Here is a 14,231-nt window from a genome sequence, read left to right as displayed (position 1 = left end):
ATCCCTCTAAACTATAACAGTAATATATGAACAATTTACGGTACTGGAACTAATTGATACATCTATCTATATACCAAAGGCTTTTTCACCCCTTCTCAGGGAGGTAGCCAAGTCAAGGCATGAACCCTCTCCCACCCACTACCCTTGTTTCCCTCTTATGTTAGCTCCTCATGGATGAAGGGTCATCCATCTCCTGCCCACTGCCTGGGTCAGAAGCAATGCAACACGATGCAGCCAAACATCAGGGCTGTTTCACTTACCCAACAGCCCTCCCTCCTTATCCCCTCATGCATAAAATAGAGAAGACAGGGAGAAATCCCTTTGGGCTGCATCAAAATATCATCCATACATAACTTTTCTCCACTCACTCCTATCCCCTGCCTTCTCCTTTCTTTGTTCAACAGACATTCCCATCTTGCTCAAAGCCCCTTTGACCCCATGCCCTAAAAAACACTCCATCCCCCTTTACTTTCCACACCTCTTTTACTAATCTTTCTTCACTCGCTCTTTCTATGTGCCTAAGCCATCCCAATAATCTTTCATCAGTCCTATCTGTCAGCTCACTATCCACCCACACCCTTCTCATTTTTCACTCTGTCCAACCTTGTAATCCCTCCCACATTTCTCAGACACCTCATCTCACACTTAAACTTCTCCTTTCTGCCTATTTTTAAATTCCAAGTCTCTACCCCATACAGTGTTGCAGGCACAATCACCTCTTCATAATCTCTTTGCATCTAATCCTAGATGTCTATTTCTCATGACATTTTTCAATCCCCCAAAATATTTACTGTACTTGCTTCTCTCAATCTAGAATTTACCTCCACCTCTGTTCCTTCATTTCCTGCCACATGCAACCTCAAATACTTACAACTATCCACTTCCTCCAGTCTCCTTTAAAACTTACTTCCAACTTACTGCCTTCATCTCACCTTGTACATTTCATCACCTTACCTTTACCCACATTTACCTTCAACTTTCTCCAATAGCATTCCTTCTCAAACTCTTCCCACTAACAATCTTGATTCCTCCTCTGACCCTGCCACAAGTGTAATACCGTCACAAACAACGACTGGGTCATCTCCTGCTTCTCTCCACTATTTCTAACCATCTCCAATACTCTGACCATCGCCCTTGCATTTCCCTCCCTTACCACCCCATCCATGTACACACTGAACACCCATGGTAATATGACACTGCCCACCCAATTGCTCTATCAATTTCTAATCCTATCACAGGCTCTACTACTCTCATAAAAACTCTACTACCCTTAACAGCTTTCCTTAATTCAATCAGTACAATGTTAATTTTAAAACCAATATCTGAAATGTCAGTTTGGCATGCCCCTATGCTTGATGTTTTTGTTTGTCAATATGATGTCTAGCAAAGCTCTATCTGTATACTGAAAGGCTTCTTCTTCCTTATAAGGGAGATATCCAGGCAAGGCATGCATCCACCCCCATCCATCCAACTACCATCCACCATCCATTTGCTTCCCTTCCATCTTAGCTCCTTGTCGATGAAGGTTCATCCCTGCCCAATGCAGAATTACTAAATAATCAATCGTACACAAGACTGTTGTTCCTTATAACCAAAATCCTGGGTAGATTCTGAATCTTGGGTGTCACTATGCGGTCAGTTTTGATCTTCGCCCCACAACCACCTTGTGCACCTGCTCCAGCACCACACACCAGAGAAACACCTGTCTGTGTTTCAGTCTGCAAAAAAAAAATAAGATAAATAAATAAATAAATAAGTAAGATAAATTAAATTACATTAGTACTGGTGCTTTGATATACAAAATATTACATATCTCTAGCAATTGCATGTTATCTATATACCAAAAGGCTTCTTTCCCCTTATAAGGGAGGTAGCCAGCCAAGGAATGCACCCATCCCATATCCATCTGAACACCTATCTGCCTCCAGTAAAATCTCATACCCAGCATCCACACACCACCTTTAAAAAAATATATAAATACATAAATATGTATATAAATAAAAATAAATAAATATATACATAAAAATTATTACCATCTCAACGTAGTGCCTGCATTCCATTATAGTTGCACTGGTTCAACTGATTTCCATTGAACCCACCAAATCTATCACAATTTATCTTTCATCATGTAGTAGAAAAGTAGCATAAGAACAATGTCCTGACCCTGAATATCAAGCTGGAAATGTGTGAAGACATAATGAGAAAGTTACTGCCACGATGGATTACAAAACTGAGACTCGTAAGAAAAGGCTCAGAGGATTTGTCAAGCTCTAATCCTCATTCAAATAAAAGTGAATCAATCTTTTACCCTGGTTCTATCTTGCAGGAAAGCCACATCTCCCAGGAAATTGGCCATAGCCACCTGTTCACCCCATAAGTCATACATGCATACATACATATACCAAGGCTTTTTCCCCCTACAAGGGAGGTAGCCAAAAAGGAAAAGGCATAAAATCATTCCCACCCATTCCATCCCTGAATACACTCCACACCCCTCCACCCTCCCTCTTATCTTAGCACCTCCTGGATGACGGGTCATCCCTGCACCTTGTCCACTGCCCTGGGTCAGAAGCAGTGTCGCAAGACACAGCACATCCACAGCAAGGCCACTTCATTAAATCGACGACCCCCCCTCTCCGTCACCCCATGCATAAAAGGAGAAGACGGGGAGAAATCCCTTCGGGCTGCGTCAAATTTTGCTCACACATACTAACTCACCCCCCATCCCCCCACCCATTCCACCTCATAAGTCAATCTCCAAAAAGATTTTATGAAACTGTCTGGAGCGAGAGTAGGACACTGAACATCTGCTGAGTTCTATGTGGTGATGTCTGAGTATAACTGTGCTGCAGTTGTTTACCTGCCATGTTTAATGGGCTGTTTGTGTAATGTAATGAGAGGAGTGAGTACATTCAAGATCTCTCTCTTTTGTGCCACAGAAGGCAATTAAATGGGACAGAGTAAGAGAACTATGGATCCCCCATTCAATTTTTCTCCTACGAGAAGTCTTTATTTATAATGATGAATGGATAGATTAATGAGGTAATGGGGTGTGATGGGGGACACTGGATGTGAGAGCAATGTGTGCCAAGCTGGGAAAGGAGGGGATAAGTGATGGGTGTGAATGGAGAGTGGTTATGAATGGATGAGGAAATGACATAACCCAAAGGGATGTCTTTTTGTCTGCTCTAGAATTTTTTGAGTGGATATCTGTCACCATGTAATATAATAAAGCAGTGGGGGTAATTCAGTTTTAGCTGTCAAGCCCTGGTATAGAGGTGCTGTGTCTTGCTACACTGCCTTTAATCACAGCAGCAGGTCAGGAATGAGCCTTCATCTACAAGGAGCTATGATGGGAAGGGTAACTGATGGGTATAATATGTGGGATGGGTGATGATTGGGTGCGTATCTTGATTTAGCTAACCCCCCTATATGAAAGAAAGAGCATTTTGGTATATGTATGTATATATGTAAACATACACACATGGCTCAACAGCACAGTGGTAGCATTCACAACTGCTACTTCAGCGGTCAAAGTTCAAATCCTGCCCAGGGCTACAATAATCTTAGTACCATTACACTGCAAGCCGTTATTCCAACACTCATGGGCAGGGAGTTTGGTGAGTGTGTAAGGTCACAGCATTACCCATAGATAAGTCATATATGAGCTCTGAGCTCTCATCCAGGAGGGTAATAGCTGACAATCATGAGTCCAACATGTGATCAAAAGCCATGGTGAATCACACACACACACACACACACTTATTAAGATGACTTATTAAAGTGGGACAGAAGAGAAACAACAGGGCACAAAAAGAAACTAAAGAAGGACACTTATAGAAGAGACCTGTAAAAGAATAGCTTCCCACATAGAGTGATTGATGTCTGGAACAAACTAAATGGAGAAACAGTGAATGCCAAAACTATACACGATTTTAAGAATAAACTGGATGCGGAGAGATACGAAAATGGGTCACTACAAGCATAGCTCTCATTCCATAAAATACAACTAGATAAAGAAATACACAATCATGAAAGGAATGGAAATCCTTTATAGGAATGATTTACTAAAAAATGACGATGGAAAAACAAGAGGTCATGAAAAGAAACTCAAAGAGGATAACTATAGAAGAGATCTGGAAGAAAAAATAAATAAATAAATAAATAAATAAAAAAAATAGCTTCCCACACAGAGTGCTGGATACCTGGAATAACTTAGCTAAAGAAACAGTATGTGCAAATACTATTCAAGATTTTAAGAAAAAACATGATGCTGAAAGATACAATGACGAGTCACCACAAACAGCTCCCTTCTCGTATAATACAACTAGGTAAATACAAATGCATGTAAATTTTCATGAATGGAGCAAAGAGATGGAACCCCATGAGCACGGCTCCAACCATGCATACTACAACTAAGTAAATACAAACACATACATATATACATATGTTTACTACAATTTCCAAACAAGAAAACTATAGATGTACTTCATAGTATTACTACCTGTAGGTCCATAAGGCACTGATCCAGTGGGCATTCATCTCCTGACACATATGCACCCACTGTATAGAAGGTTGCTGGGGGAAGATGGATCTCATGTTCTGTTTCACAATTGGGACACTTCCACCTACATAAAAGATAATTAAGTTAGTCATTTGTTACCTTAAAAAAAATGGGAGTGGAATGGGTGAGAGTGGGTGCATACCTTTCACTTGGCTACCTTCCTTATTAATTTGTGATTCCTTAAATACTTTTTTCCAAATCAAATAATCACATTTTGGGAAAACCAAGATATTTATATGCAATAAACAAAATATAGGCATATATTTCATTCAATATTACACAGCATGAAATTTTTTCCTGCATTGTCTTTGCCAAAGACTACCAGTATATTGATAGATAGCCTTTGACCCAAGCAGTGCGGTGAGGGATAAGAAGGATCATTCATCTACAAAGTGCTAAGAGGGATGAAGAGATGTATTTAAATTGAGGATATTAAGTGAGAAGGAGAAAGAATACAGATGATGCTGAGAAGTATGTGATGTAGTGAAGGATTAAGGAGAAATCAAGAGTTGAGGTTGAATGGGTACTTGTTTCTTGAGGAAGGTCCTGAGGTATGTAAAGACAGTGTGTGGGATGAGGAGGATAGGAAGGAACAGGTAATGAATGGTGGAATGAAAAGGTGCCGGGCAAGGTGGTAGAAAAGAAATGAGTATATGAAAATTAGTAGCAAAAAAGGTGAATAGACAAAATGAGGAATCCACTGGATACAGTATGAAAGTTTGTCAAGCAAGGACAGGAGTGTAAAAAAAATAAAGTAAATGGATTAGGAAATGATGCAGCCCAAAGGAGTATTCTTTTATGCTCAGTAATTTTTTCAAGTGGATGAGGGAGAATAGGGTGGGGAGTAAACTAGTGCCAGCTGTTAGGATCTGATGTGGAAGTGCTCTGCTGTAGCAATGCTCCTGACACAAGCATTATAGTGGGGAACAAAGGTGACCCTTCATTTACATGGTGCTAGGATGGGAGGGGCACTGAATGCATTACTGGATGGGTGTGGGGTGGGTGCATGCTTTGATTTAGCCACCCCACTTCCGTTCAGGAGGTGCCAAAATAAGAGGGAGGGAGGAGGGTGGAGGGGAGTGGAATATATAGGAAATGGAATGGGTGGGAGTGGTTTCTATGCCTTTTTCTTTCTGGCTACACCCCGTGTAGGGGGAAAAAGCCTTTGGTACATGTATGTACGTACTTCTGTTCAGCCAACCCACTTCACAAGAGGTGTACATGTATATGCTGCATGCTTTGTTGTAGCAATAACTCTTTTTCCATATAATTTCCCCATTAATTTTACAGTCTATGTAATAAAAAAAAAATTCCAACATTAAAATAAGAACCCCAAACTAGGTGCTGACCAACCTGGCTAGGCGAGTGAGCGTAGTACTGAAAAGGGGTCCAAGTTCAGGTCCTAGTCTTGGGTCTGCCATCAAGTTGTCGATAGTATTTTCCAAAAACTCTGACACACACTTCAGCACTTCGTGATCTGCATCCTTCCTCATTATTTCCCTTGTGGCAAAAAGTCCTATGCTTTCAAAGACACTTCCTGGAGTACAACCAATTGCTCTGAAAACAAAAATGGAAAAATGATATTCATTCTTTTTCTGAGAACTTAAAAACAACAAATTACAAACATTCCAATGTTCCATAGACTCACTTGTTTGAATGAACCTCCATTTCAACAAACATGGCTTGTAATAAATACACCATGAATGAGAGACTTTCCTCTCCTGCAAATCCATCCACAGAGTTTATCAAGTTTCTGAAATAAATGCAAAAAGTAATAGCACAAGCCTTCATCTGCAAGGAGTTAAGATGAAAGGGAAATGATAGACAGGTGGAAGTGGGATGGCTACCTCCACTGTAAGGGGGAAGAAGTCTATTGGTATATAGATAGACAGATAGAATAATACAAATAAAGCTAATTGCCAAGCTGGTACTCAGTTTGATTGATCAAATTCATGAATTAACTATAAGTACCAACATATGCTCCTGTTAATCCACTTCAGTAAATTCCACCCGCCTCCATATAGCCAGCCACAGCCACCAGTCAGGCTCGTCAATTTACTTTCTTGTTTACATATTTCAATGTCATATGGAGTACTATGTAAGTTTTATAAAATCAATACTAAGAGGACTTCTTTGACATACCTACAGACCAGTCAAACAGCATCTTTTATGATTGAAGACTAATCTCATTTAAGGTAAAGAAGAATGTGTCTTGTTAAATTTTACTATCCCTCCTTTCCACTACCCTCTTTAAATATTTTACCACTGTTATGACTCCATCTCTTGTTATGACTCATCTCATCTTCTCCTTAGCACACCTAAATAAAATTTCTACAACTTTTCTTTTTCTTCTTCACATATGACGTTCTAATCTGTCACCTAGGAAAATAGCCTGCATTACCAATTTATCCCTTATGAGATAACATATCAGGAAGCTTAGTTTCAGTCATTCCCTTAGAATTCCACATAATTCATGCTTTACAACTAAATCTTTACATTATCACTCATGTTTGATGATACCATCAATACGTACCTGAACCATGGTAAGTGATAGAGTCCTTGCAATGCTGAGTTAATCCAGCACGTGTTGGCGGTGTTTTGCAAACCTAGAGGCAAAGCAGGGTCTCTTGGCTGGTCTGTAGGACGTAGTTTTCCCTTTTCCTTTGATCCATTGCGCAATTCAGTGAGACACCATGCATTCTGTGTACACTTTTTTCTGAAAGGATGAGAGAATGTCTGCCTTACTGTCAATTATCTGTATAATTTTCTATTTATGTATAACAAGATTCACCAATAAATCATTATCATTTATCCTACTTTTGCCCGAGACAAAATTCCACACCATTTTTACTGCCATCACATGTATGAACAGTTACCAACAAGTCTATCAAAATAAACACCATGTAAGGATGGAGCCTATGTTAGCACGACATTTTGCTTGTTACTGCTTTATCAAGTACCTGATAAAGTACCTTGATAAAACTGTAACAAACGAAATGTCCTAATAAAAGCTCCGTCCTTACATGGTATTTATCCATCACACATCCCTTTCACTCCTTCCTGTTTCCTAAAAACTACACCTCATCTTTCCCCGGCAAATAATGCCAATTCATCTCTGGGTTTCCCTTCTCATGGAACGGGTCACTGCTTCAATCTATATATTCTTCTCCAAGTCATTCTCACTCATGCATCTTTCTACTTTCTGACATCCTGCTAATGAGTTCTTATGACTTCACTCACTCCACTTACCCACCCTGATTGATTCCAGTGGTTCTCAAAATTTATGGTTCATGCTTCTCTCAATGTATTATGTATATATCTCATGCCCCCTATCCCTAATCATTTTACCAAACAATGATATAAACAATATGCATCTGCTTGCAGAAGTGTTGCTTCCACATACTTGGACGTTTACTGTCCATCCTTCCCCATTTTTCTCCAAATTCACTCCCATACTCACATTCTCTCCTCTCATCATTCCATCTATATACAGGTTAAAAAATGTACAGAAGTACATTTTCTTAAATTTCAAGGTTACTTACACACAAGGCATATTTTTAGGAAGTCTATCTAGATTATAAGTCCTTAAAATATGTTCATCTTTCAGCTGATCAGTTGTAATGGGTTCATCATTATCATTCTTTAAACTGAGAACCCATTTCCACTGGTCACTTCGGTATCCCGCCTTGATGTATGACAATTCATTTCCAATTCTAGAGGGAAAAAAGAAATTTGATCAATATAAGTCACAGTGTAAATTGTTGGCCTTCACACTAAGATTAACCCTTTTATTTACCCAGTCATGCCATTAGGATAAGTATGTATCTATGTACCACCATCATGATTAACACTAAATAAACTTTGTGATTTCCTCCAATTTTCTTTGTCAGATGTTGAAAACACATTTTCATATTAATGTTTTACTATTTCACAGTTCTTGTAAGAGCCACTTTCACCTATCAATGATTCATTGCTCCTATTATTCAGAAACTGTTTAACACATCTACAGAAATATCCAATTAGTTTTCATCTTATGCATTGCATTCTGCAAAACAGATTATTTTTCATTCTCTTTATGGGGTTTGATCATGTAATTTTCAACCCCATATAGAGATACTAATTCTATATTAATCATTAATCTGTTGCTCCAGATCTTCCATGCAGAAGACCAATAGGTCTTCCTTGCAAAAGTCTAACAGGTCCCAAGTAACCAGCAACAGCCAACAGATTAACCCATAAGCCCCTTAAAGAAGAAATACTGGTGCTATTGTCTCAGCAAAGCTAGTGTTGGGTAGTGTAGATGTTCAGCATTTTCTGTGATGATTGCATCTGAAGTAGTTTGTTTCTGTAACCTGACTTAATATGTGTTGGACTCTATGAAATTTTATGTAATCAATAACTTCAAGACAATGATATCCCTATGGACTAGAGTCAAGGAATATTCTTTCATGCCTGTAAACTAATCTCTAACCTAAGAATACTGATTACTCTTACATTTTACTATCCTTCTTTTCTACTGCTCTCCTCTATCATCTCTGTCTCAACCTCTTCAGTTGTTTCTAATTTGTTTCTAATGACCAATGTTTCTGATATTGTTTTTAATGACCAATACATAAGCTGCTATAGGTCCCTCTTGGAGGAAACTCAGAGCAGGAGTAGGGGTTCATAAGCTGCAATTGTGCATCATGAAAGGATCTGTGCCACCCACTATCATCACAGTGGCATCTCCACGGACAGGCACAGCCCCGTGACACAATGCCCCCAAGGACAGAAGTGCTCATTATTCCTCACAAAATACTTTCACCATGACTTTGAGTTTCATCAGTACTCTTTACTTTCAACTGACAAAGTTGATTACCTTATTCTTCCTTCTCATAAGGATTTAATACCTTCTAATAAACACATTACTCTTCTCTGGTGACAAATGTAGTAACGCGCTTGTAAATCACAACTGACACAACAGTTGGAAGAAAGAGTTGAATAAGCGAATCTATATATTTCGATTGCTAACTGCAATCCTCTTCAGTAGTACAAAGTGGAAGGGGTTTACTCCCTAACATACATCAGTCAAACAGGGAGAGACCTAAGGACAAGGTTGAATGAGCATAAAATGTCAATCAGGTACGGTAAAGAGAGTTCAGCCGTGTTCCAACACATGAATAAATTAAATCACCAGTTGGACTGGGGCAAATCTGAACTTATGGTTGTAGGTTCAGAGGGAAAATGGTAAAATCCACTTTAATTGACTATCTACCCACTATGAATATTTCTAAGGGTCAATAGACCCCAGACACAATTTCAGGTTTATTCATTACAAGGCAAATTGTTAACAGGTTCTCCCTCCCCCTGACCCAACCTTATGTCACTTGAGAGTGAGGGTAGTGATATTTTATCCTTTCCTAGTTCCTTTTCCTTTGTAAGAGGTTGCTATTTAAGATAGCATCCTCCTCCCACTTTGTACTACTGAAGAGGATTGCAGTTAGCAAATGAAATATATAGATTTGCTTATTCAACTCTTTCTTCTGACTGTGGTGTCAGTTGTGACATTACTCTTCTATTTAGATGAATTTCACAAAGCTCCAATGTATTTACAAATGTACATTAAAGTTTCAAGTCTATGTTTACACTAATATATTATCTTAATTAGCAATAATTGGTGAATTAATGTGTTCTACTTAGTTAGACTACTCTATTTAGCTTAGTAAAAACTCAATTTCTCAAAAATATCTACTTGTAACCAAGATCAACTTTATCTTTTTTGTAGAAATCAATTCAACATTAAATAGAAGGTCATCATTAGTTCATAGCAAGTTCAATACATTACTATCTCTGGTTAATATCTATATCAAATGTAGCATGCAATAACTACTATATCACAACATATTTTCAACTGTTAGCAACTTGGAATCACAAGTGACAATACCCTCATTACCCTACAGTGAAGCCTACATCCCTGATGAAATTAACATACTAACAAATTCAATGTCAATTTGACAGATAATGAGATAAGAGATAGGCCCACACAAAATTGGCATTTTTTCCCTGTAAAAATGACAATTAGGTAAATACCAGCACATAATCTCAATATTTACCAATGACCCTTAGAAACTTCTCAGAACAATCCATTGCTAAAATCAAGCCTTATTAATATACTTGTCACTGTACATATATTAATTATTGAAGTATTACTATTCTAAACAGACATTAATTTTACTTATATCTCAGTTTTATTACAAATTATAACCAAATTAATCAAATCATATGGATGAAATTATTAAATATCCAACCACGTAAATGCATAACTGAAAGCAAGCTAAGAATGTCCAAGCATAAACATGTAAAACCTTGATTTGTGACTATGAGAAACATCAAACATATTGATGTCAAATCTGAACATTATGAAAACGATACATTTTTAATTACACACATGTTGGCCCACACAAACCCCCACAAATATCTACCATTAGTTAAAACAACCTCCTATCGATGCTTACTTTTCTTTCATTGTGAAAAACTTCTTAACCGATTTTCAATCTTTATCATCAATGTCAATGCATATAGTTCATTTATCTGAAACACATCTCAAATTCACTGCGTGAGATCATCAACCCGCGTAAACACAATTCTCCAGTGAGAAATAAATAAGGAAGCAAATTGAGAACATAATTCGTTGCTGTATCTCATAGAATCTACATTATTCGTGATTATGTTTTTTTTTTATATTTAATTTTGAATATTAAAAAGTGTATGTGAAATACGTTTTTGCGATAAACATTGTATATATATTCTTTCCGTACTATTATTCTGATTTCACTGCATATTCGAGGGATGCAACGTTCAATGCCATCTAGTCAAAATAATGAACTACGTCTTACGGGTTAAATTGCATAATCTTAATCTAACAATTTTACTTATTCATATAGCATTATGAACAGAAAAAGATGATAAGTTTTTCGAATTAATTGTCCCTCAAATTTTAACAGAAATGTTGAATTATATTTTGCGGTGGAGTTTGACAGGGACCCTCGGAAATCAGGCGACATCACTATGTGATACATTATCAATTTCCTGTAGGTATTGTCACTGAGTGACATGCACTGAACAACATGTCCTGCATTTATGTATGAACAGTTCCAGACTACTTTCAAGGTTGAGGGACGAGCGAGCACTAGTCCCGCAAACTACGAAAAAAAAAGAGAGAATGAGATGGATGAGGGATAGGTTGATGGATTCTTGAAAGTTTTTTTTTTGATGTACAATGATTGGCGAGCAAGAAAGAATTCAAAAACTGGTGCAATCCCATCTGGTCAAAATAATGCACTGTCTTACGGAATATTTTTTTATAATCTAAATCTGGTAATTTACGCATACATGTACAGGGAAGAAAGTTTTCAAATGAATCATCCCAAGCATTGACATATATTTGATTATACGAGTATTTTGCGATGGAATGAGTTTGAGAGTAAGACCGAAAATGAGATGAAAAAAATAGATGGGTGGGTGAAAGGGGCTTTTGATGTATTGATAATGTGCATCGAGGAGTGTGTCGGAAATAAATCCCGACAGAGGCATTTTTTAGAGTAAATAGACTATTATTACAAATTAATATAGACATCTGTGGTTACGGCCTCAGTTAATTTAGTGAATTGATAGCTGTAGAATTAGGATTAAGATTGAAATACAGCAATTAAGCATATCAAGCTGTATGAAATTTGTATTCTAGAAACTTAGTACATGAAAACATGCATAACAGATTATACAGTCTTACTTTTTCCATTTAGATAGAGTGGCCTATCATTTTTGTTTCTATATACGAAAACATATCAAACATTATGTAAGGACTCGACACCCCTTAGTTACCACAAGCCGGTTGTCTAACCCCTCTCAGGAATGTCGAGTTACCGATATGTCATTTAATTATTAATCATTTTATTTACCACTTGGTGTCTTCTCCGTCTTGAGTATTGGTTCTGGTGCATTACCCATCTATAGTTCCCATGCTTGGGGATTATATATAATATGTATCGTGCAACATTTTCACTTCAGTTAAGGTGAAGTTGTACTTTCCATAGACCCTTGGCAACGAGAGGTCAAAGGTCACTAGGCGTTCGGGACCAAGAGAGGCCCCTCTCGCGCCCATACAACGGAGTTGCGTGGTGGATTTCAAGTTGAGTAGGAGTTGAGTACTAGTTGAGGACAAGACAAGTCCGAGACAAGAAATGTAATTGACTGTCAGTGATTCGTGACTAGGGGATGATATGAATTCACCCCAATCACAGACCTCAGATATATCATGTGTGAAGTGCATGTACGACGAAGCGTGTAACCAGTGAGGGGATTCCGTGAGAGAACCATTCCCCTCAACATACCTTTATCCTTTCCCATTCCCATACTCACCCTCCATGCCACGCCCGAAGTTCGTCGCGCACATCACCGTCATTAACCAGAACAAAGACGAAGAAGATTTCCAAGGTAAGTCATAAATTTAGTTCAATGAAATATTCAAACCAATATGAATAATGGAAATAATTACATATTCATAAAGATACATGATGCTTTGTGATGCCATTATACGTTTCAGGGTTCGATGAGTTCCCTGCTGTTCACAGGTACGTAGTTTTGTAGTGTTGAAAGTTGTATACAAAGTTCACGCAGAGTATCCCAGTATTAACTCGGTGGGACGGTCACCTAGATTAACTTATACCGTCAACATTCGTATTAAAAGAGATGGGAAATCTGTTGGAAGTCATAATATTCTCCACAGAGGGAGGGGAGTGTAAAAGAAAGGATAGTGAATTGAAGGAGATTGTTAGCGGATGAATGGATGACGAAGAGAGCTTCTATCAAATTGACTGATATTTATTTTACCTATCCACCTATTAATACTCCTTAAGGGTTGATTCACACTATCGGTCCGGTCGCGCTCCACTCTCGCTCCGCTCCGGTTCTGAGGTATTCAGGGTTGATTCAGCGGTCCGGTCGCGCTCCGCTCTCGGTTCTGAGGTATTCACACGTACGGTCCGCTCTCGTTCCCGTCATCCCCCCTCCCTCAACACCAGTAGAAGTCTTACCATCAGTTACGAAGGATGTGTGACTTTTCTGACGCCGAGTTGACAATAATCGCTATTGCACTTGATGAAGAAGATGGAAAAAAAAAATAGAAAAAGAAAGAGATTGTGAGTTCATCCTATGTTGCAAGATAGGAAGACTGAAGAAGAATTTCATACTCTGTATCCTCGTCTTATTGATGATGAGAGTAAATTCCACAGCTATTTCAGAATGAACAAAGGAACATTTGAGAAAATACTATCCAAAATTGAGGATGACTTGAAATGTACAAGAAGATGCTGCACTTCCTGGCACTGATGTGCTTGCACCATACGTTATAGTGGGAGATGAGGCTTTCCCGCTGAAGAGAAATTTGATGAGGCCCTACCCAGGTTCACAGACTGAACATAAGGTAGAGAATAGGATTTTTAATTATAGATTATCTAGAGCCAGGAGGATAGTTGAGTGCACATTTGGTATTCTAGTGCAAACCTTCAGAATATATTTAAGGAAACTTAAAGCTATGCCTTCTAACGCTAATGCAATCATTACAACAACATGCATACTTCACAATCTGATACACCCAAATGCTGTTGCATTACCAGATACTGTTGTCATG

The 14,231-nt window shown here is 38.2% G+C and overlaps 1 protein-coding gene across 1 annotated transcript in view; it reads right to left on the bottom strand.

Moving 5' to 3' along the window:
• LOC143032302 (ubiquitin carboxyl-terminal hydrolase 48-like) overlaps positions 1-11,212 on the bottom strand; it is a 66,387-nt gene extending 55,175 nt beyond the window's left edge. The window contains exons 1-7 of the mRNA XM_076196797.1: positions 11,059-11,212; positions 8,107-8,277; positions 7,098-7,280; positions 6,213-6,317; positions 5,918-6,121; positions 4,505-4,628; positions 1,570-1,718 (exon numbers count right to left, since the gene is read on the bottom strand). Of these exons, the coding sequence (XP_076052912.1) occupies positions 1,570-1,718; positions 4,505-4,628; positions 5,918-6,121; positions 6,213-6,317; positions 7,098-7,280; positions 8,107-8,277; positions 11,059-11,069 (947 nt within the window). The 5' untranslated portion in view covers positions 11,070-11,212. The remainder of the gene's footprint in view (positions 1-1,569; positions 1,719-4,504; positions 4,629-5,917; positions 6,122-6,212; positions 6,318-7,097; positions 7,281-8,106; positions 8,278-11,058) is intronic.
• Between the last annotated feature and the right edge of the window lie 3,019 nt (positions 11,213-14,231).

The sequence above is a fragment of the Oratosquilla oratoria genome, chromosome 13, assembly GCF_046742065.1.
Source record: "Oratosquilla oratoria isolate Oo_2021 chromosome 13, ASM4674206v1, whole genome shotgun sequence".
NCBI lineage: Eukaryota > Metazoa > Arthropoda > Malacostraca > Stomatopoda > Squillidae > Oratosquilla > Oratosquilla oratoria.
The sequence above is the reverse complement of the archived record's forward strand: the minus strand, read 5'-3'. Positions and strand labels throughout refer to the sequence as shown.